The sequence below is a fragment of the Myotis daubentonii genome, chromosome 2, assembly GCF_963259705.1.
Source record: "Myotis daubentonii chromosome 2, mMyoDau2.1, whole genome shotgun sequence".
Taxonomy (NCBI): Eukaryota; Metazoa; Chordata; class Mammalia; order Chiroptera; family Vespertilionidae; genus Myotis; species Myotis daubentonii.
Genome location: NC_081841.1, coordinates 64,710,149 through 64,733,941, shown reverse-complemented (window position 1 = coordinate 64,733,941; position 23,793 = coordinate 64,710,149). Strand labels below are relative to the sequence as shown.

General features: G+C 42.9%; 1 protein-coding gene across 3 annotated transcripts in view; it reads right to left on the bottom strand.

Annotated features, from left to right (window-relative positions):
• Positions 1-12,361, bottom strand: part of HELB (DNA helicase B) — a 50,557-nt gene extending 38,196 nt beyond the window's left edge. For 2 of the 3 annotated variants that reach the window (XM_059683524.1, XM_059683526.1), the window contains exon 1: positions 12,074-12,361. In XM_059683524.1, coding sequence (XP_059539507.1) covers positions 12,074-12,275 — 202 coding nt within the window. In that variant the 5' untranslated portion in view covers positions 12,276-12,361. The remainder of the gene's footprint in view (positions 1-12,073) is intronic. The other variant, XM_059683525.1, reaches the window with a different exon arrangement.
• Positions 12,362-23,793: the final 11,432 nt, after the last annotated feature.

Below are 23,793 nucleotides of genomic sequence, written 5' to 3'. Positions count from 1 at the left end.
GTCACTACACTGTAAGCCCTCTTGCATAGGACAATGTTTCATTAGACTTTGAGCTCCAAGAGGTAAGCATGGTGCATGGCAAAAGCCTGCTGCTCTTCTAAAAGTAGTCCTCTCTCTGCTACTTTGACTTCAGCCAAAACTGACCTTCATGCAGTTTCTAAAAAAAATGTCATGGTCCCTCCCACCACCAGGTCTTTGAATAAGCTGTTCCATCTGCCTCAAGCATTCTCTTCTTTACTGTTTATCCCACTTATCTCAGCTTAACTATCTTCCTCCAGAAAGCCTTCACTGAGTCTCATGAATATAACCTCTCTAGCACAACTTACTATTTCTCCTAAGCACTGAGTAACATGATAGTTACTTCTGTGATTATTTAAAGAATGTCTGTTTAATTCACTAGATAGTAAGCTCCATTAGGACCTCATCGTCATATCTCTCCAGGGTATCCCTGCAACAACCTTGCTTGGGACACAGTAGCTAGTCACTAATACTTTTAGGATAAATTACTAAACCCTCCACAAACACTTGAAAATTGTCTAAACCTGTGTTGTCCACTCACATGTAACTATTAAAATTAAAATTAAATAGGATATTAAAAATGGCAGCCAAGTAAGTGAATATTGCTCCCAGGACCAAACTGGAATTGCAACTATAATACAGAAAAACTTCCTGAATAATCAATGGAAAACTTGCAGGAGAGAATCCTGATACCTGAGGACCAAAAGTGGAAACCGCATAGAGACTGGTAGGAGGGGCAGAGGTGTGAAAGGGCTGGCTGGGTGTCCACAGACAGCAACTGAAGTCTCAGAGAGAGATCTCAGCTGAGGGGGGTTGCCACTGAGAACTGTGGGATCTAATCTCCAAGCTGGGCCCTCCAGCAGAGAGCATTAGAACTGAGAAGGGTACCCACAAAACATCTGGCTGTGAAAAGCAGCAGGGTTGCTTATCTTCCAGGGACAGAGAGGTGGAAATTCACACACCCTCTTAAAGGACCAACGCACCCTTTAAAGTGTAGAGCCACTCACCTTATGCTCCAGCAGAGGGAGGGCAGAGTGGATTGGAGCTGTGTGAGCAGGAGCCAGGAACGGGGCTCTGGGGTTAGAGCTCAGAAGGCAGACACCCCAGTTTCCTGTGCTGAGTCATTCCCTCACACAGCAGAGGTCATCTTTGTCACACAGACATTTGCTATACTGGCAACGGGGGGGTGGGGGGGGGGGGAAGATAGCTGACCCACCCTATTGGAAAACAACTCACCCCAAGGTGTGTGTAGGGCGCGGCTATAGGGTTAAGCTTGGGACTGACCTGCTGGCAAAGCCACAAATAAGTGCCAGCTTAGAGAGCACAGTCCTCTTAGCATAATTAGGCTTGACCTTATGAGCTCCCTAGATCTTATCTGGGTAGCTAGTGGGCTGTGCGGGGTGCAGCAAGTGCTGCTAAAACAACTGAAACTGACAAGAACATTGTAACTATGGTGACCACTACCCTGTTTACCTCTGGCTATAAAATAAAGGCTCAGCTTGCCTCTGGATCTCTCTCTGTGGCCTCAGACGGCACAGGAAGAGCCACCTGCGGCCACAGAAAGATCCACCTAGACCCAGCTTATTCTGTCTGCCATTTCTTCATCCTTGACCGCCCTCCCTCAGGCTTGCGGAACCCTTGGCTGAGCTAGCTCAGCACAGTGTGGAGTTCCTGAGACGCAGTCTCTTAATGGGTGGTCTCTGGAGGATCTGAGTCTCTGCTTGATCTAATTAGTCAGAAACAGTTTGACACTGTTCAGAACTAGAGATTGAGGGGCTTGGCAAATCTACCTATACAGAGTCACAAACCCAAACAGGCAGCCAAAATGAGACAAAGAAACAATCCCCAAATGAAAGAACAAGAGAATGCTCCAGAAGAAGAGAAAAATGAAATGGAGATAAGAAATTTATCTGATATAGAGTTCAGAATAATGATGGTAAAGATGCTCAACAGCATGAGAAAACAAATAATAATTAGGAAAACAGAAATAAAGAATGACATAGCACAAAGAACACATTGGAAAGACTACACAGCAGATTAGGGGAAGTTGAGGATTGAACCAGTGAATAAGAAGACAGGGTTGAAAAAAACCACTCAGAGAACCAAAAAGAAAAAACAATTAAAAAAACAGGGCAGCTTAAGGGAGCTGGGGGACAATGTGAAACATGATAATATTTGAATAGCAGGTGTGCCAGAAGAGGCAGAAAGGGAGAAAGAGATAGAGAAATGTGTTTGAAGAAATAATGGCAGAACTTCCCTAACCTGGTAAAGGAAAAAGTCACACAAGTTCAGGAGGCACAGAGAACCCCAAGCAAAAAAAATTCAAACAGGCCCATGCCCAGACACATCATAATTAAAATGACAAAAATTAAAGACAAAGAGAGAATCTTAAAGGCAGCAAGAGAAAAGAAAACTGTTACCTACAAAGGAGCTCCCATAGGCTAACACCCGATTTCTCATCAGAAACTCTACAGACCAGAAGGGAATGGCATGAAGTACTCAAGGTAATGGAAAGCAAGAATCTGAAACCAATATTACTATATCCAGCAAGGCTATCATTCAAAATAGATAGTCAAGCCCTAGTGGGTTTGGCTCAGTGGATAGAGCATCAGCCTGTGGACTGAAGGGTCCTGGGTTTGATTCTGGTCAAGGGAACAGGACCGGGTTGCGAGCTCAGTCCCCAGTAGGGGTGTGCAGGAGGCAGCCAATCAGTGATTCTCTCCCATCATTGAGGTTTCTATCTCTTTCTCTCTCTCTCCCTCTTCCTTCCTCTCTGAAATCAATAAAAATAACTTAAAAAACAAAGAATCTACTTTTATAAAAACCCTGGGTGGTGTTCATCACGTCCAGAACCTCCGCGACCAAACGGAAGGCAGTCAGTCCTGCAGGGGTTGTCTTGGCAACGGCTATGCCCTCCCCCAAAAGCTGTTTCCTGTAAGGGCGGGGTTTGAGGCAGGAACCTGCCCTGGGAGCGTGGAAGCATATCTTTATGAAGTGTGCCGTGCCAGCACAGCCAAGGGTGAACCTGAGTAGGGGCAGCTGAAAGGCTTAGAAAAAACAGACAAGAGAATGAAATCGGGGTCTCGGTGGGATGCTGCTTCTCTGAGAGACAGCAACCATGCCCACAGCCATGTCTTTATTTTATAGCAGATTTGCCACGAGGCAAAGTAAGGGCGTAACCAAGATGTTTACAACACTCTCCTGGGTTTCAATCTACTCAACTACATGCACCTAAACTGTATCAAGCCCACATCACTCAGGCATGTGGGGCCATGTGTTTGGACCATAGGTTCAAGCTTACAACTATAGCTGTTGGCTATAATTGTGCTGGGAGGGCCCTGCCCTCCAAGCTGGGACCTGCACGTGGCAATGAGAGGACTGTGCCCTCTCATCAGTGCAAGGCTTGAACCTGTCCAAAACACTGTAACAGCTCCCCACGATAAAGTTTTAATTCCCTTTCTTTGTTACTAATGTTGTGGCCCCACCCCATAACAAAGAAACAATTTCCAAAGGACGAGGCCCAGGAATCAGGATTTTAAAAAGATTCCCAGGTGATTCTAATGTGCAGCCAAAGTTGAGAACCACTGCTATAGATAATATTAAAAATATAGCTAAACGTGCAAGTCTTTGTCCAAAAACTGAGCATGTTCAAAAATTAAATGAAGAAAATTTGGATATACTCCGAGATTTTCACACATATTTGAGTGATGATTCCATTGATTCCACAGATGATGTGGAAAAGGAAAATTTTCCCATCGAATTTCTTTAACAGTATTACTCCTTTGGGAATGCCGTGTCATAAATTAAAATTGAAAGTGGGTGCAATCATCATGCTATTGAGAAATCTCAATAGTAAATGGGGTCTTTGTAATGGTATCAGATTTATTATCAAAAGATTACGACCTAACATTATTGAAGTTGAAGTATTAACAGGATCTGCAGAGGGAGAGGCTGTTCTGATTCCAAGAATTAATTTGTCCCCATCTGACACTGGCCTCTCATTTAAATTGATGCGACAACAGTTTCCCGTGATGCCAGCATTTGTGATGACTATTAATAAATCACAAGGACAAACTCTAGACAAAGTAGGCATATTCCTACCTGAACCCGTTTTTGCACATGGTCAGTTATATGTTGCTTTCTCTCAAGTTTGAAGAGCATGTGATGTTACAGTTAAAGTTCTAAGTACTTCATCACAAGGGAAATTAGTCAAGCACTCTGAAAGTGTTTTCACTCTTAATGTGGTGTACAGGGAGACATTAGAATAAGTTTAATCACTTTATCAGTCATTGTTTGGATCACTGTTGTTTTTATATCATGTTTTTGTTGTTTTCATATCATGTTTTTGTTGTTTTCATATCATGTTTTTGTCGTTTTTATATCATGCCTCTGTTGTTGTTATATCCTTTTGTTACTGTTTGTTTATTAATAAATTTATATATTATTTTCATATACATTTTACTAATTTCCTTTCATCTCTCACACTTCTATTATACAGAAAGGGCAAATAGCAATATTAAAATATCTCTGCTAAATAATTCCGTTTTTAAAAATATATATATTTTATTGATTTTTTACAGAGAGGAAGGGAGAGGGATAGAGAGTTAGAAACATCAATGAGAGAGAAACATCGATCAGCTGCCTCCTGCACACTCCCCACTGGGGATGTGCCCGCAACCAAGGTACATGCCCTTGACTGGAATCGAACCTGGGACCCTTGAGTCCACAGGCTGATGCTCTATCCACTGAGCCAAACTGGTTAGGGCAATTAATTCCCTTTTAATGTGCACGAATTTCTTGCACCAAGCTACTAGTAGACAAATAAAGAGCTTCCTGAACAACAACAAAAAAAGGCTAAAGGAGTACATCACCACCAAGCCAGCATTACAAGACATGCTAAAAGGACTGCTGTAATAGGAAGATGAAATAGAGAGAAACCTAGGCATACAGAATTAAAAGTAAATAAGTACCTATCAATAATAACCTTAGATTTTTTTTTTTATTTAGAAACAAGATGGCGGTGTAGGTTAACGCCAGAGATGGCTGCCTCGAACAACCACTTCAAAAACAACTAAAAGACAGAACGGACATCATCCAGAACCACAGGAAGGCTGGCTGAGTGGAAATTCTACAACTAGGAGGAAAGAGAATATCATACCCAGACTCAGAGGAGGCGCAGTGCTGAAGTGAAATACTCAGGTGCGGAGTGCGCGCGCAGAGTGGGCTGGCGGCGGAGGGCGCGGTTGTTGTTTTCAATCCGGAGGGAGTTTCAGACTCTGAGCTCCAGATCCGGGCGACTCTCTAGGGACCCAGGCTCAAACGGGAGAGGCGGGACTGTCTGGCTTCAGTCGGAACTAGAAGGCAGCTTTCTCTCCGAGGTTTGCAGCCGTTGCTGGGACTCTGTGAGGCAAAGCCCCTAGGGACGGAACTGAGAGGAGCCATAACTGCTTGCTCCGCCTGCCCTGTAGATCCCCGGGGACCCACCCCGCCCAAGCCCTGCGCAGAGCCATTTGCCAGATAGCCTCAGGCAAAGGCCAGATTAGCACCTCCCTAGAGATCCAGCACAGAAGCTCTCCCACTGCAGACACAGCGGACTCTCATAGCCAGTTAGCCTGGAGGTCAAATCACCCCCACTATTGCCGACAACAATCAAGGCTTAACTACAACAAGACTGTGCACAAAGACAACTAGGAGGTGCACCAAGAAAGCATAAAAAATGCAGAGACAAAGAAACAGGACAAAACTGTCAATGGAGGATATTGAGTTCAGAACCACACTTTTAAGGTCTCTTAAGAACTGTCTAGAAGCCGCCGATAAATGTAGTGAGATCCTCAAGAAATCTAATGAGACCCTCAATGTTATGATAAAGAACCAACTAGAAATTAAGCATACACGGACTGAAATAACGAATACTATACAGACTCCCAACAGCAGACCAGAGGAGCGCAAGAATCAAGGCAAAGATTTGAAATGCGAAGAAACAAAAAACACCCAACCAGAAAAGCAAAATGAAAAAAGAATCCGAAAATACGAAGATAGTGTAAGGAGCCTCTGGAACAGCTTCAAGCGTACCAACATCAGAATTATAGGGGTGCCAGAAGATGAGAGAGAGCAAGATATTGAAAACCTATTTGAAGAAATAATGACAGAAAACTTCCCCCACCTGGTGAAAGAAATAGACTTACAGGTCCAGGAAGCACAGAGAACCCCAAACAAAAGGAATCCAAAGAGGACCACACCATGACACATCATAATTAAAATGCCAAGAGCAAAAGACAAAGAGAGAATCTTAAAAGCAGCAAGAGAAAGAAACTCAGTTACCTACAAGGGAATACCCAAACGACTGTCAGCTGATTTCTCAACAGAAACTTTGCAGGCCAGAAGGGAGTGGCAAGAAATATTCAAAGTGATGAATACCAAGAACCTACAATCAAGATTACTTTATCCAGCAAAGCTATCATTCAGAACTGAAGGTCAGATAAAGAGCTTCACAGATAAGGAAAAGCTAAAGGAGTTCATCACCACCAAACCAGTATTATATGAAATGCTGAAAGGTATCCTTTAAGAAGAGGAAGAAGAAGAAAAAGGTAAAGATACAAATTATGAACAACAAACATGCATCTATCAACAAGTGAATCTAAGAATCAAGTGAATAAATAATCTGGTGATCATAATAGAATCAGGGACATAGAAAGGGAATGGACTGATTATTCTTGGGGGGGAAAGGGGTGTGGGAGATGCGGGAAGAGACTGGACAAAAATTGTGCACCTATGGATGAGGACAGTGGGTGGGGAGTGAGGGCGGAGGGTGGGGCGGGAACTGGGAGGAGGGGAGTTATGGGGGGGAAAAAGAGGAACAAATGTAATAATCTGAACAATAAAGATTTTTAAAAAATAAAAAAATAATAATAACCTTAAATGTAAGTGGATTAAATGCTCCCTTCCAAAGATGTAGGGTAGCTGAATGGATACAAAAACATGACCCAACTATATGTTCTCTAAAGAGACCCACCTCAGAACAAAACACACACGCGGGATGAGAGTGAAGGGATGGAAAAAAATTTTCCATGCAAATGAAAAAGAAAAAAATACTGGAGTAGCAATACTCATAGCTGACAAAATAAACTTCAAAATGAAGGCCATTACGTCCCTGTCTTGTTTGGCTCAGTGGATAGAGCATCGGCCTGTGGACTGAAGGGTCACAAGTTCAATTCCAGTCAAGGGCACACACTCGCATTGTGGGCTCAATCCCCAGTGGGGTGTGAACAGGAGGCAGCTGATCAATGACTGTCTTTCATCATTGATGTTCCTATCTCCCTCTCTCCCTCTCACTTCCTCTATGAAATCAATAAAAAAAATATTTTTTAAAAAATGAAGACCATCACGACAGACAACAAAGGTCACTACATACTACTAAAGGGATCAATCCAACAAGAGGATATAACCCTGGTAAACATATATGCACCCAATATAGGAGCACCTAAATGTATAAAAAAAAACTTCTAGAGGACTTTAATGGAGCGATCAACAACAATACAGTCATAGGAGGGGACTTTAACACCCCACTGACCTCACTGGATAGACCTTCCAAACAAACAATTAACAAGGAAACAGTGACTCTAAAGGACACACTGGATCAGATGGATTTAATTGACATTTATAGAACATTTCACCCCAAAGCTGCAGAATATACATTCTTCTCAAGTGCACATGGATCCTTCACAAAGCTAGACCACATGTTAGAACACAAAACAAATATTTAAAGTTCAAGAAGATTGAAGTCATATCAAGTACCTTCTCAGATCACAGTGAAAAGAAATTAGAAATCAACTACAGTAGAAACACCCAAAAAATTCCAACACATGGGCTTAAATAGCATGTTACTAAACAATGAATCGGTTACCAATGAGATAAAAAAAGAAAACAAAAACTTCCTGGAAAAAAATGTAAATGAACAAACAACAACCCAAAATCTCTGGGACATAGCAAAAGCAGTCCTGAGAGGGAAGTTCATAGCACTACAGGCATACCACAAAAAAACAAGAAAAATTAACAAACTATTTAACCCTACAACTTAAAGAACTAGAAAGAGAACAACAAGAAAAGCCCAGGGTAAGTAGAAGGAAGGAAATAATAAAGATTAGAGCAGAAATAAATGACATAGAGACTAAAAAAAAAAAATACAAAAAATGAGCTGGTTCTTTGAAAGGATAAACAAGATTGATGAACTGTTAAACACACTGATCAAGAAACAAAGAGAGAGGACCCAAATAAATAAAATCAGAAACGAAAGTGGACATTGTGGATGAAATGGACAAATTTCTGGAAAAATACAATCTCCCAAAACTGAATCAGGAAGAATCAGAAAATCTGAATATGCCAATAACAACTGATGAAATAAAAGCAGTAATTAAAAAAAAACCTCCCAGCAAACAAAAGCCCAGGTCCAGACAGCTTCATGGGGGAGTTTTACTAAACATTCAAAGAACTAACACCTTTATTTCTCAAACTATTCTGAAAAATCCAAGAGGAAGGAACAGTTCCAAGCTCTTTTTATGAGGCCAGTATTATCCTAATTCCAAAACCAGATAAAGACACTAGAAAGAAAGAAAGTTACAGACCAATATCCCTGATGAATATAGATGTTAAAACCCTCAACAAAATATTAGCAAATCGGATCCAGCAATATATTAAAAAAGATCATACACCATGACCAAGTGGGATTTATTCCAGGGATGCAAGGCTGGTACAATATTTGCAAATCATTAAACATGATGCATCACATAAACAAATTGAAAGGCAAAAATCACATGATTATATCAATAGGTGCAGAAAAAGCATTCGACAAAATCCAACACCCTTTTTTGATAAAAACTTTCAGCAAAGTGGGAATAGAGGGAGCATATCTCAACATGATAAAGGCCATATATGACAAATATAAGAACAGAAACAAGACAGGGATGTCTGCTGTCACCACTCTTATTCAACATAGTACTGGAAGTCCTAGCCACAGCAATCAGACAAGAAGAAGAAATAAAAGGCACAATACCAGATTTCAAGTTACACTACAAAGCCACTGTAATCAAAACAGCCTAGTACTGGCACAAGGACAGGCATATAGATCAATGGAATAGGACAGATACCCCAGAAATCGACGCAAACCATTACACTCAATTCATATATGACAAAGGAGGCAAGTGCATTCAGTGGAGCCAATAAATGGTATTGGGAAAATTGGACAGATACATGCAAAAAAATGAAACGAAACCACTAACTTACACCATAGACAAGAATAAACTCAAAATGGATAAAAGACTTAAATTAAGTCATGAAGCCATAAAAATCCTAGAAGAAACTATAGGCAGCAAAATCCCAGACATCTCTCATGGCAATATGTTTATGGATACATCTCCTAGGGCCGTGGTTGTCAAACTGCGGCCCGCGAGCCATATGTGGCTCTTTGGCCCCTTGAGTGTGGCTCTTCCACAAAATACCACATGCGGGTACACACATACAGTGTGACTGAAACTTCGTGGCCCATGCGCAGAAGTTGGTATTTTGTGGAAGAGCTGGTATTTTGTGGAAGAGCCACACTCAAGGGGCCAAAGAGCCGCATGTGGCTCGCGAGCCACAGTTTGCCGAGCCGCAGTTTGCCGACCACTATCCTAGGGCAAAGGAAACTAAGGAGAAAATAAACAAATGGCACTACATCAAAATAAAAAGCTTCTGCACAAAAAAAGAAACCCTCAACAAAATGAAAAGGAAGCCCACTGTATGGGAGAACATATTTGGCAATAACACATCTGATAAAAGGTTAATATCCAAAACATATAAGGAACTCATACAACTTAACAAAAGGAAGACAAACAATTCAATTAAAAAATGGCCAAATGACCTAAATAGACAATTCTCCAAAGTGGGCATACAGAGGGCCAAGAGACATAAGAAAAAATGCTCAAAGTCACTGATCATCAGAGAGATGCAAATTAAAATGACAATGAGGTGTCACATCACACCTATCAGAATGGCTACCATCCACAAATCCACAAATGACAAGTGCTGGTAAGAATGTGGAGAAAAGGGAACCCTAGTAAACTGCTGGTGGGAATGCAGACTGATGCAGCCACTATGGAAAACAGTATGTAGTTTCCTCAAAAAATTAAATATGCCCTAGCCGGTTTGGCTCACTGGATAGAGTGTCGGCCTGGGGACTGAAGGGTCCCGGGTTCGATTCCGGTCAAGGGCATGTACCTTGGTTGCAGGCACATCCCCAGTGGGGGGTGTGCAGGAGGCAGCTGGTCGATGATTCTCTCTCATCGATGTTTCTAGCTCTCTATCCCTCTCCCTTCCTCTCTGTAAAAAATCAATAAAATATATATATATATATATATATATATATATATATATATATATATATATATAAAAAAATTAAATATGAAACTGCCACCTGACTCAGTGATCCCACTTCTAGGAATATATCCTAAGAGACCTGAAACATCAATCAGAAAGAATGTATGCACCCCTATGTTCACAGCAGCACAATTTACAATAGCTTAGATCTGGAAACAGCCCAAGTGCCCATCAATAGATGAGTAGATAAAAAGGCTGTGGTACATTTATACCATGGAATACTATGCAGCAGTAAAAAAGAAGAATCTCTTACCCTGTGAGGCAGCATGGAGGGACCTAGAATATTATGCTAAGCTAAATAAGCCAGTCAGAGAAAGACAAGTATCACATGATTTCACACCTATGTGGCATCCAAGTAACAAAATAAACTGATGAATCGAGTGGATCCAGAGACATGGAAGCATGGAACAGCGTGCAGAATCTTGGAGGAAAGGCAGGGGAGAGTGGGTGGCTGGGAGGTAATCAACCAAAGACCCTGTATGCATATGCATGGGCACAGACAATAGGGTGGTGAAGGCCTGGGGTGGGGGACGGGGGGGTGATCTGGAGGAAGTCAATGGAGAAAAAATGGAGACGTGTAATACTTTCAACAATAAAGAATTATTTTAAAAAATAAGGAAATAAAAATAAATAAATTTAAATTAAATTAATTTTAAAATTTAGGTCCTTAGTTGCACTAGCTGCATTTCAAGTTCTCAATAGCCACATGTGACTAGTGGCTATTGTACTGGACAGCGCAAATATAAAACTATGCCATCATCACAGAAAATTCCACTGGATGGCACTGGTCTAAATAGTAAAATATTATAAACAGCTGTCACAAGGATAATTCATAACATAGGAAACTGCACACGCTAAACACGGATATCAATAGTATTAACACAAGGTTAATGAATCAATGATGCCTTGATGGTGTTTCTTCGGTGCCTGTGTTTTCTATTTTTTAAATATATTTTTATTGATTTCAGAGAGGAAGGAAGAGAGAAACTTCAATGATGAGAATCATTGATCAGCTGCCTCCTGCATGCCCCCTACTCGGGATGGAGCCCACAACCCGGGCATGTGCCCTTGACCGGAACTGAACCGGGGACCCTTCCTTCCACAGAGCCAGTGGTTCTCAACCTTCCTAATGCCGCGACCCTTTAATACAGTTCCTCATGTTGTGGTGACCCCCAATTTCACTGTTACAAATTGAATGTAATTAAAGCATAGTGATTAATCACAAAACAATATGTAATTATATATGTGTTTTCCGATGGTCTTAGGCGACCCACAGGTTGAGAACCACTGCCACAGACCAATGCTCTATCCACTGAGCAACCGGCCAGGGCGCCTGTGTTTTCTAAGCAGCTGGGGGGGAAAATCACGTATTTGACTCCAGGCTGGATACGGAAATAGTTGAAAGCCCCCGATTCACTACTTCAAAGAGTTGTGAACACTACAAGAGAGAATACATGTAGAGCACAAGCTTAACACATAGTATTTGCTCAAGTAACTGCTACTATAGTATCAATATAATTTTATCCTAAGTAAACAAAACAGCTAGGCCGTCCCCAAGGAAGTCTGCGAACAGCGCTGGGGCGCCTTACCCGGGACAGGGCCGCGTTCGCCCCCACGCCACCCCCAGGCTCCCGCGCTTCCTCACCGGAGAGGCACCCGGGGAGGCTGCCGGCCTTGAGGCCCCCGCTGCAGAGCTCCTCGGCGTCCACAAACACCGGCTCGTCCTCCTCCTCCGCCAGGCAGTCATCGTCCTCCTCCTCCAGGCAGTCCTCGTCCACCTCCACCAGGGCCTTGGACGGGAGCAGCTGTCCCTGTAGTTCGCGCAATTGCTTGTTCCTAGAGGCCATAACTCAACTCTCCGAAACTCAACCCAACCCGGGAAAACCCGGCCTGGGCGCCCGGCCTTCATCAGCCAATCAGGCCCGCGGCTGCAAGACCGTCAACTTCCGGGAACGCCAGTGCGAGCGCGGAGGGGCGGGGCTGCAATGAAGCTCCGCCCCCAAACCCCGGGCTGGGCGGCGTGCACCGGGAAGGGGGCGGAGCGGGTCAGTGCCTGGACGGAACCAGGGTTTGGACGAAATCGAAACCAGCCCGCTGGGCAGCTGCATGTGTGGCACCTGCTGGGCCGCTAGCCCACAACAGCTCCTTTGGAGACCGAATCACGGGGGAAGGCCACGTCTAGAGAGCCTAGAGAGCCCGGAAAAGCAAGCCTCCCGACCACCCCCAAAACGAAAATCCAGATGCCCTTCAGGAGCACGGAACAGGGAATCTCCGATCTGAGACTAGTGACTGTTTGGGGCCTCTGTTTCCTTAAGGAGTTGGATTTCTGTCATCAAAAGCAGTTACGCAAGGTGCAGATCTCTAGTCCCCATTCCACCCCTTGAATCTGGATCTAGGGCAGGGGCCCAGGGTTCTGTCTTTTAAGGCAAGTTAAGGTTCTTTATTTTGATGCTCTGCCAGGTCTGGAAACCACTGTACTGTATTAGGTAACATTCGAAGTCCTTTTCATCTTTTTCTTGGTGAGTACACCCTGGTCTCCCAAATTTCTTTAAGCAGAAAGAAATTTTTGCTCCCCTGTGAGCAAAAAAAAAAGCATCTACTCTTAGCCCAGAGTATAGAGGGGGATGGGGGCAACAAAGTAGAAGAGAAAGGACAATGTTTTTAAAAATTGTTCTGGTGCCATGATTCTCATACTTAATGGGGCTACTATTTGAAAATCATGGTGCTCTGTAAGGGTAAAATATATCATTACATTACTATTTGGGTACTACTTATTATGAAATTACTTTGTTAATAATATACCTAAAATAACCCTGCATACACTGTTTGCTAAATCCAAAAGCATCTTATGCTAGATTCTAATATAAACAACAGCCAGCACCAAAGGTTTGAGAAAATACTGAAATTGATTTTTCCTCCCTTTGGGTACAAATGTCCACTTTTGTGGCTTTCAGAAGAAAAAAATCTCTGCTGCAACTGACAAAACACCAGTGTATCCAAGATTCATCTCAAGGAGGTTGACTTCCTTCCTTAACACTCTCAGGCTACTGTTTCCACCACAGCATTGAATCTGCTGTGTCAACAGTCACGCTGCGGGTCTCTTTGTTGCTACATCCAACAGATACCGCTTAGCCTTTTCTTACTTCACCTCTCACCGGTATTTGACACTGAAAACTGTTTTCTTCTTGTGACACTCAGCTTCCTGGGCTTTTATGATTTGTCTTCTCGGGTCTTCCTTCTGCCCCTCTGGCCATATGTACTTTATTGGGCTCCTCTACTGGCCTCTTAAGTACTGCGTTCCCCAGGGTTCCATCTTAAGCAACTTCTCACTCTAATCCTCCCTTCAATCATCTTTCACCTACTCTGTCACCTACATGCTAATGACCTGTCAAAATTTATGAGACCTTCAACCTAGACAAGAGTCGGGAGGAGGGCCTGTGGCAGGAGCTCTGACACCACATGTCAGTCACTGAAGCGCTGCAGGAAAAACTGTGTTCACAACAGAGCTCTGTGGGTGCAACAGCCCCTCCCCTCAACTTGCTCGTCCCCTCAGTAAAAGGGGGCTTCCTGCTGCTTCTTGATCTTCTTGCTTCTCTCTCACCATGTCTGCACACACTGGATTGCAAACCTTTTTTTTTTCCTCCTGAATTAATCCTTTTTGTGACATAAGACCTGGCTCTGTTTACAGCAAACGCTCCTAATCTGAGCTCCAAACCTGTGCAAACCACTGCCATTAGATGCCATATTGGATGCCCCTGGTCTACTTGAGGTTCAAAACATCCAAACTGAGAGTTGTTCACTGCTCAAATCTGGATCACTTATGTGTATATACATAGGGTAGCCTTGTTACCAACATGATGATTTGGGGACACGACTCCAGAAGTTCAACTTCCATTCATATAACTCAATTACATTCGATACGGTAGGTGAGGATTCAGGATGATAACCTTGTTTCTTTACCTGTTGTTTCCTCATCTTCTCCCTCCCTCTGTTTAAAAAATATGTTTTTATTGAGTTCAGAGAGAGGAAAAGGAGAGGGAGAGAGGGATAGAAACACCAATGATGAGAGAGAATCATTGATTGGCTTCCCCCTGCACTCCCACCACTGGGGATTGAGCCTGCAACCCAGGCATATTTCCTGATTGGGAATTGAACTGTGACCTCCTGGTTCATGGGTCCATGCTCAACCACTGAGCCACACCAGCTGGGTGCCATCCCTCTTTAAAAATATATATTTTTATTGATTTTTAGAGAGGAAGGGAGAGGGGAAGAGAAAGAGAAACATCTATGTGAGAGCAAACATGGATCAGCCCCCCACCAGGGATCAACGGCCACCTGTGCACGTGGCCAACCAGAACCTAACTAGCTGCTGGGGTCCAACCCCAGCAGGTCCAGGGGTCCCCAAAGGTGTGGACGGAGTCGGCAAAGAAGGAATGACATGGAGACAGCGTTCAGTTGATCAGCAGCCTAGCCAGGATCTCTAGCCAAGTTCTTGTCAGGATCTCCAGCGAAGTTCTGGTTAGGATCTCCAGCCAGGTTCTGTAGCCATGTTCCTTCGCTAGGTTCTCCAGCCAGGTTCAGTCACCAGGTTCTAGTCAGGTTCTCTTGCCATGTTCTATCCAGGTTCTGTCTCTAGGTTCTGTGGCCAGTTTCTGTCCAGGATCTTTTGCCATGTTCTCTCCAGCGAAGTTCTTCTGTCTCTAGGTTCTGTGTAGGTTCTGTGTCTAGGTTCTGTGTCTAGGTTCTGTCTCTCTAGGTTCTGTGTCCTGTTGTCTTGTTACATCTGTATTTATACCAGTTGATTCAATCCTATCAATCTCTATTCCAAAGGTTAGGGCGTTTCTTATCTCCATTCCAGGGAGTAAAGATTATGTAGCTTAAGCATGATTGTTCGTAGTTAAAGTGATTAATTACCCACCTGGCACTTAGTTAAGGGGTTTTATTCCCTCCCTAACTTCAGAGGAAAATCCCTACCTGGGGAAACAACCTTTCTCAGAGAGGTGACCTTGGTTAAAACACATAGTGCCAAGAAGGTGAGCAAACATATTAAGAACAGTATGCCATATATGCCAGGTCCCTTGAAACAGTAAGGATGGACCGGCTCCCGGCAACTAGCAACCTTTTAGAGCATGGGACAATGCTCAGCCAATTGAGCCACACCAGCCAGGGCCCCATCCCTTATTTTTTAAGAAAAAGTTAACAGTTCTGGCTACTATTTGAAAATCATGCAGCTACTATTTGAATGGGTTCCTGGATACCATTTTTCCCATACACAGTAAGCAACAGTACTCAAGCCTGGCTGTGCGTGAAATCACTTGGGATGTTTCTAAAAATTAGATTCTTGCATCTACCCTGAAGCTACATTTCCACAAACGCCAAACAACACAGACATAAGTTTATTCACTATGTAATTTTGGTGGTAGCAAATGATTGGAAACAGCAGAAATGTGCACCAATAAGAGACTTGTTGATAAACTAGAGTACATCCACACAGTGGAGTATTCTTCAGCAATTTAAGAAAAGGAAGAAGGAGGAAGATCTCTATGATAGGGAGTGTTTTCCAAAACATGTTAAACAAGAAAGAGCAGGGCATAAACAATGCATGTAGTTTTATTTATGTGTGTGTTATTTTTGTGTTGGGGGAGGGGGAGAAGAAATACAGGAACGATACACCAGAAATTAATGAAAATAGTTACCTACAGATAGGATGGAAACAGGGTACAGAGATAGGGATGGCACAAAATCTCTGAATTTAACCTTCTGTAATGGTTTTGACTACTGAACCATGTAAATGTCTTACATATTCAAAAATAAAGAAACAGAAAGTAAAACCTAAAATGGGACACAAACAGAAATAAATGAAACTGTCTACCAAATGTATAACATAACCTCTCAGGGAAAATAATTACTTCAGGTTACTTTTGAATACTTTGAATAAATATGTTAACTTACTCTGACTATATACTGGTAGATGATATTCTGAGGTCAAAAGGTCTACAAAGAAATCTTAAACTTGCCCTGACCGGTTTTGCTCAGTGGATAGAGCGTCGGCCTGCGGACTGAAAAGTCCCAGGTTCGATTCCAGTCAAGGGCATGTACCTTGGTTGCGGACACATCCCCAGTGGGGGTTGTGCAAGAGGCAGCTGATCGATGTTTCTCTCTCTTCCATGTTTCTAACTCTCTATCCCTCTCCCTTCCTCTCTGTAAAAAATCAATAATAAAAAAAAAATATTTAAACTCACCACACAGTATGGTTAATGTAAGTTGTAATATTGTTACAGTAACTTTGAAATTGTGTATTATAGGATAAAGCAAAAAGAAAACGTATCCATGTTTTATCAAGTGATGGTTTTAATGTACATGGAAAAGAAATACAAACCTAAAATAAAAGAAGTTAAGAAAAACTCCTACAATATTAAACTTGAATTGGAAATATCAATATGAGCTTGTGATTTCTTAAATTATATTTTCTAGCTCTGTTTACTGAAAGGGCCAAAAGCAGTGTCACCCTACTAACTTTGACCATGTCTACCAATGTTATCTTGGTTTGGGAATACCATCTATAAATATAAAAGCCTAAATGACCGAACGACCGAATGACTGGTCTACCAGTTGCTATGACAAGCACTGACCACCAGGGGGGCAAATGCTCAATGCAAGAGCTGCCCCCTGGTGGTCAGTGCACTCCCACAGCGGGAGCGCCGCTCAGCTGGCCTACGGGCGCCAGACGCAGGGCTCACGGCTGCTGGCGTGAGCCTCTCCTGGTCAGGACTGACTGGGCATGTGCCCGCAGCAGGAGCAGTGGGACTGGGATGAGTGGGAGCAGCAGGCAGGAGCAGCTGGTGGTGTTGAACTGCTGGTTTTGGCCTGATTGCTGCAGCCATGCCGAGGGACTCCACCAGTACACGAATCCGTGCACCGGGCCTCTAGTATCTTACTAAAAAGCAATGGAGGCTTCTTAAGAAATGGCTGATTCAACTTCTGGGACAGGGCAAGTACAAGATGGACCTGGGACTTTTTGTACCAAAAGGCAAGGAAACACTAAAAAATTAATGGAGTTATGATAAAAGGATTTGGGAGTCCCAGTAAGCAAATTTAGGGAGTTTTGAGTATCAGAAAGAATTACTGTGCTTGATTGTAACACACTGAGTAAATAAAAATTTGATGTGTCCATTGTGATACTAAAAAAAAAAAAATTTTAAGGAAGAAAAGAAAAGAATGCCAGTTAAATTAAAAACATTTTTAATATTAAGCATCATTTTGTAATCCCTAGTGAGGTAACTGATTCAAGCAATGATCCCCAAAGGATGTGGGAAGCATAAAGTGAAAAGTCAATAGGAAACTGATAGTCTCATAACAGCTTACAGATTATGAAGGGGGAAATGTGCCTTTCCAATGGAAACACGTACTTGTCAGTCACCCCTTAATCAAGTTATCAAACTTAGTATCTGTAATAATAAAAGGGTAATATGCTAATTAGACTGGACGTCCTTCCAGACGTCCTTCCTTCTGGACAAAGCCGCAGTGGGCAGGGACTGAGGCAGGGATGACAGGGGCCCCTGACTGCGGTGGCAGCAGGTGGGGGCCACAGTAGAGGCCCCCAGTCACGGCTGGGGGCCGGGGGCAGAGGCCAAGGCCAAGGCCCTTGCATGAGTTTCATGCATCAGGCCTCTAGTCATTAATTATGGGACAAACAAATGTGTCTCACTGTGATACAATATAGTGATGAACATAAGATCAGCTATGAAGTATTCTTGCCAAAAATATTTAACCTGATTTTAAGCATGGCTCTAGGACAGCATTGTCCAATGGAAACATAATGTGAACTATATATATAATTTAAAAGTTTGTAGTATAGCTATATTGAAAAAAAGAAATAGGTGACATTAATTTTAAAGATGAACTTAATTCAGTATATCCAAAATATTACTTCAACATGGCAATCAATATATAAATCACTGGTAAAATATTTTACATCATAGATCTTTGAAATCTGATGTGTATGTTACCCTCATAGCACACCTTAATTTGAAGTAGCCTCATTTCAAGTGCTCAACAGCTACATGTGGCTGGTGACTATCATATTGGACGACATAGTTCTAGAACCAAATTCTAATTTGCCCCAAATCCAAGGACCTGAGGCATAAACGAAATAATACCATGAGGAAACATAAAGATTTAGAACAGAGGTCAGAAAAGAAAATTTTTAAGGGCCAACTAGTAAATATTTTAGGCTTTGTAAGCCATACAGTTCTCACATCATTCTCCTCCTCTTCTTTCTTCTTTCTCTTCTTTTTTACAACACTTTATAAATATAAAACTATTCCTAGCTCCAGGGCTGTACAAAACAGGCCAAAATTTGCCCACACCTAAGCCAGCAGATGGGACATTCTACTAGACGGCTGACCTGGATTTTCCAAAAAGTCGGTGTCATGAGGGAAAGGTGGGAAAGGACAAGAGGGGTTCCAGGGTTGACAGAGAGGCCAGTAGCCAAAGTCAGGTGGACGAGGAGTGGGCATGGGAGGCTAGGGAGGTGGGTGGGACCTCAGCTTGCGGTGCTTGAGCGGCCACAGTGGGGTCGGTGAGAAGCCACCAAAGGCTGCAAACAGCTTACCCATTTTCTTCTGCAAACAGGGTTGTTCATCAAGCAGAAACCAAGCTCTCCCTTCCATGTCCCCGTGAAGTCTCTCCTAGGAAATGCCTATGAAAGAAAGCAATTAATCTGAATTATGAAGCCAAAAATGTCAGTATCTCATTCCTGTTGCTTCTCACGTAGGAGTGTTTGCCTAGGTTGCATGTAATGTGTTTTCTGGTTATATTTACATCTGTTTTAGAGTGCTTGGGGGTGTCAAGGCAAGTACCACGCTGTGAAGTTACCATTAGCAAAACCTAAACATTTTATTGGGAGAGTGAGGAGGGAATAAGGCTCAGTGACCTGTTTAATTAATGTGATGAGGTAAAGCATCCAATTAATGTGTAGTTATGATAATGATGGCTTCACACTTTTGGGGAAGCGCTTTAGTAAATTAATTTATCCTGATGCATGTCTAAATTAGCATTTTGTCTTTTGTGTTTGTTAAAATGGGGTCCAAAGGGAAATGGTAGAATTAAAACAAGAAACAAGTTAAATAATAGGATTACCAGAGATTGACAATTATACACAGAGCCGAAATTATAATAAAAAGGCGCTGGGTTTCATTTGGTCAACAGGTAGACGTATGTGTGACAGGTAATAAATACTGTTGCCCACTGGTATCCAGTGTCCCTCTCGTTCCAGGTACACAGTAGGGCTTTGTTTCCCCATGAACTTGAAGTTAGTAATGACCATCTGACTTGCTGTGGCCAATAAGATGAGAGCAACATGTCACTTCAGGGTGGAAGCCTTTAATTGCGTCTCTCAACTCTCTAGCACGGATTATTCCATGGTGATTGTGGGAGTGTGAGGTGCAACAGTGAGCCATCCTGTAACAGACAAATGTCCTGTAGAGTTACGTGGACCTGCAGTAGACTTTGAATAAAGAAGAATAAATCTTTGTTGTGTTAACCCACCAAGCCTGTGGAGTTGTTTCTCTTATTAGCAGAACCTAGGGTAGCCTTACTGACAATTCTGAACATGTACTAGATGTCTATTTTTGGTGGGTTAAATGAGATTCGTAAGGAAACAATAATGGCCCTTTCCAAAAAGTTCCTATAATTGAATTAAAGTATGTAGATTGGGAGTTAATGGGGCAAAGGGCTGAAAAAGTGCCTTTGGGGCCGATGCAGAGGAGCTTTGCATGCTAGAACCTGGGAGAGCACTGTGCGGCACCAACAGAGAGCCAGGGAAGCAGGAGTGTACCCCGGAGTGATACCTAGCTCTGTAATTCTCTAATGAATCCAGACTCCTACTAGGTAAGTGGTGAACACCAGAAAGAGAATAACACTCAAGATAAAAGGCTTATTGGAGTGTTCAGTTGACTCATGTTATATTTATTATTTAATATGTTGTTTTTATATTTCAAAAATAAGGATCCTATATAATAAAGAGCTAATATGCAAATGGTCATCACACCCTCACGCCGTCACACCCTCACGTCATCATGCCAAAGGCTCAGACACTCAACACTGGGGAGAGTGGAATGGGGACCAGCCAGGCTGCAGCCTGGGAGAGGGACAAGGTGCCCGACCCATGGTCCTGGGCACCTGCCGGGAGCCGGTCCATGCTTGCTGTTTCAAGGGACCTGGCATATATGGCATACTTTTCTTAATATGTTTGCTCACCTTCTTGGCACTATGTGTTTTAACCAAGGTCACCTCTGAGAAAGGTTGTTTCTCCAGGTAGGGATTTTCCCCTGAAGTTAGGGAGGGAATAAAACCCCTTAAATAAGTGCCAGGCGGGTAATTAATCACTTTAACTACGAACAATCATGCTTAAGCTACATAATCTTTACTCCCTGGAATGGAGATAAGAAACGCCCTAACCTTTGTAATAGAGATTGATAGGATTGAATCAACTGGTATAAATACAGATGTAACAAGACAGAAACACTCAGAACTTAGAACAGAATCAAGAAGACAGAACCTACACGGAGCCTAGAGACAGAAGAACTTCACTGGAGAGAACATGGCAAAAGATCCTGGACTGAACCTGACTATAGAACATGGCAAGAGAACCTGATTAGAACCTGGTGACTGAGCCTGGCTGGAGAGCCTGGACGGAGCCTGGCTGGAGAGCCTAGTGAGGGAACATGGCCACAGAACTTCCCTGGAGATCCAAAGCAGAACCTCTCTGGAGATCCAGACCAGAACTTGGCTGGAGATCCTGGCTGGAGATCCTGGCTAGGCTGCTGATCAACTGAACGCTGTCTCCGTGTCATTCCTTCTTCGCCGACTCCGTCTACGCCATATATGCCAGGTCCCTTGAAACAGCAAGCATGGACCGGCTCCCGGCAGGCACCAGCAGCTGCACCTGCGCCTGAGGCCCGGGAGAGGGACAAGCTGCCCAGCCTGCGGTCCTGGGTGCCAGCAGCTGGGGCTGTGGTCCGGGAGAAGGACAAGCCACCTGACCCACCGTCCCAGGCACCTGCTGCTGCGACTGGCCTGGGCGAAGCCGGCCTGGTTCCCGGGTGCCTGCGGCCGGCCAGAGGGAGGGAATCCTGGATCCCGGGTGTGGGGCGAGGCAGCGGCAGTTAGGGGCGATCAGGCCATCAGGGGAGCAGTTAGGAGCAATCAAGCCAGTAGGGGAGCAGTTAGGGGCAATCAAGCCAGTAGGGGAGCAGTTAGGGGCAATCAGGCAGGCAGGCAGAGGTGGTTAGGGGCCATCAGGCAGGTAGGCAGACAGGTGAACGGTTAGGAGTCAGTGGTCCCGGATTGCGAGAGGCAGTCGGACATCCCCTGAGAGGTCCCGGATTGGAGAGGGTGCAGGCCGGGCTGAGCCCTCCCCCTCTGTGCACGAATTTCATGCACCAGGCCTCTAGTATATTATATGGAAGAAACTTGATGTGAACTTTTAAGGTAAAAGATAAAACCTAAAAGTAATTTCATCCTTGTGGTCACAGGTTGGGCAATACCTCCAGACCCATGAGGCACCCATGCCCTCTTCTTTGTCATATGGGTGCTTCAGTCAAAATGCTAGTGTAATGAGTTGACCTTGATGTTAATCCCTTGTCTCTAAATATTACAAAGAAATGATCCCAATTACCTCCATTGCCATTCACTTTAGTTTGCATTATTACCTAAATTGTGACAATTTAGGTAATATTTGTAGTTAAAGTATTTGTAGGGCTAAATCCATGTTCTTATATTTCTGTTTCAGTAGGTGAGATTTTAAGTTGTAGGAGAACATGCTGATAAAAATATTATTGCTTCCTTAAATATGTTTTCTATAAGCTTCTTTCCTAAGAAACATGCCATGATCATGGTAAACACCAAACCCAAAACACATCAACTCTGCTACCCCAGAGAGACGGTACTGGGGAGCCATTCCTAGTCTGCCATATTGGTCTTAATTTGTAGGCATTTTATGAAAATTATTCATCTTATTTTATACAATACATTTAAAAAGCTGCAGAAGTTTAGAAAATATTAGTAAGAAGATGCACACGATTATAATTCATTTATTCAGTCAATATAGATTTCAAGACAGTTACTGTTCTGAGTACTGGAGAAGAACAGTGAACAAACAAACCAAGCTGCTGAACCTTCTAGTGCAGTGGTTCTCAACCTTGGCTGCACATTAGAATCACCTGGGACTCTTTTTTTAAAATCCTGATTTCTGGGCCTCATCCTCCAGAAATTCTGTTTCTTTGTTATGGGGTGAGGCCACAACATTAGTAACAAAGAAACAGAATTTCCGGAGGATGAGGCCCAGATATCAGGATTTTAAAAAGATTCCCAGGTGATTCTAATGTGCAGCCACGGTTGAGAACCACTATTCTAGTGGGAGGAGATTGTCAAAGAACAAGTAAAAGCAAATACCAAGTGATTCTAAGAACTAGAAACAACCATGAAAGCAATTAAGGGGACAGAAAATGACTGGAGAGGAGATTTATTATTTCAGATGCAGTGATCGATGGAAACAGGCAGAAATATTATTAAATTGACATTGATAAGATAGTATGCTATGTTTGTTGGCTGAGGGATGAATAATTGAACAGAAGAAATGCAAATTGGGGAACAAGTGAGAGTGTGATGTTCATGCAATCCATAATCAGCAATAGATGAAGACAGACTTCATGGAATGGAAATACAGTTGAGCAGTCCGCAGGACCAGCCTTGTTGCAGAAATCAAACTGCCTTCAGATTAGCAGGTGTTTTCTTGGGTTTATTCTAAATGGTTGGACAATTCCCTCCACCTGTGAGAAGACTCCACCTACCACATCTACTTCTGTCAAAAAAAAACCATGCAGCTTATGAAGCACTGGACAAAGGTAAAATAAAAAGAGTAGGTTGGAATAATCATGAGCAAAAAAAGAAGGGGGGTGACTGGGAGACAAGAAATAGGACACAGAAAGCAAATTACACTGAGGCGCAAGGAAGCAGATGCAGGGCAACAGAAAAAAGAACTTAAAAATTCTTTTAAAAAATAGCTGTAACACTGTGACAACTCATTTTACCCAATGGCAGGTTTCCTAAGGCATATAAAATCTCTAAAATCCCCCTTTTTTATGGAAGTAAACAGAATTTGGAGAGTGCAGAGAAAATGGTTTCATATACAGGAACTAGAGTATTTGTGTATTTTAAATATATAAATATATATATATATATATTTCTAAGGGAGAGGGAGAGCAAAACATAAATGATGAGAAAGATTCATTGATTGGCTGCTTCCTGCATTCCTGCACACCCCCCACTGGGGATCAAGCCTGCAACCAGGGAACATGGGAA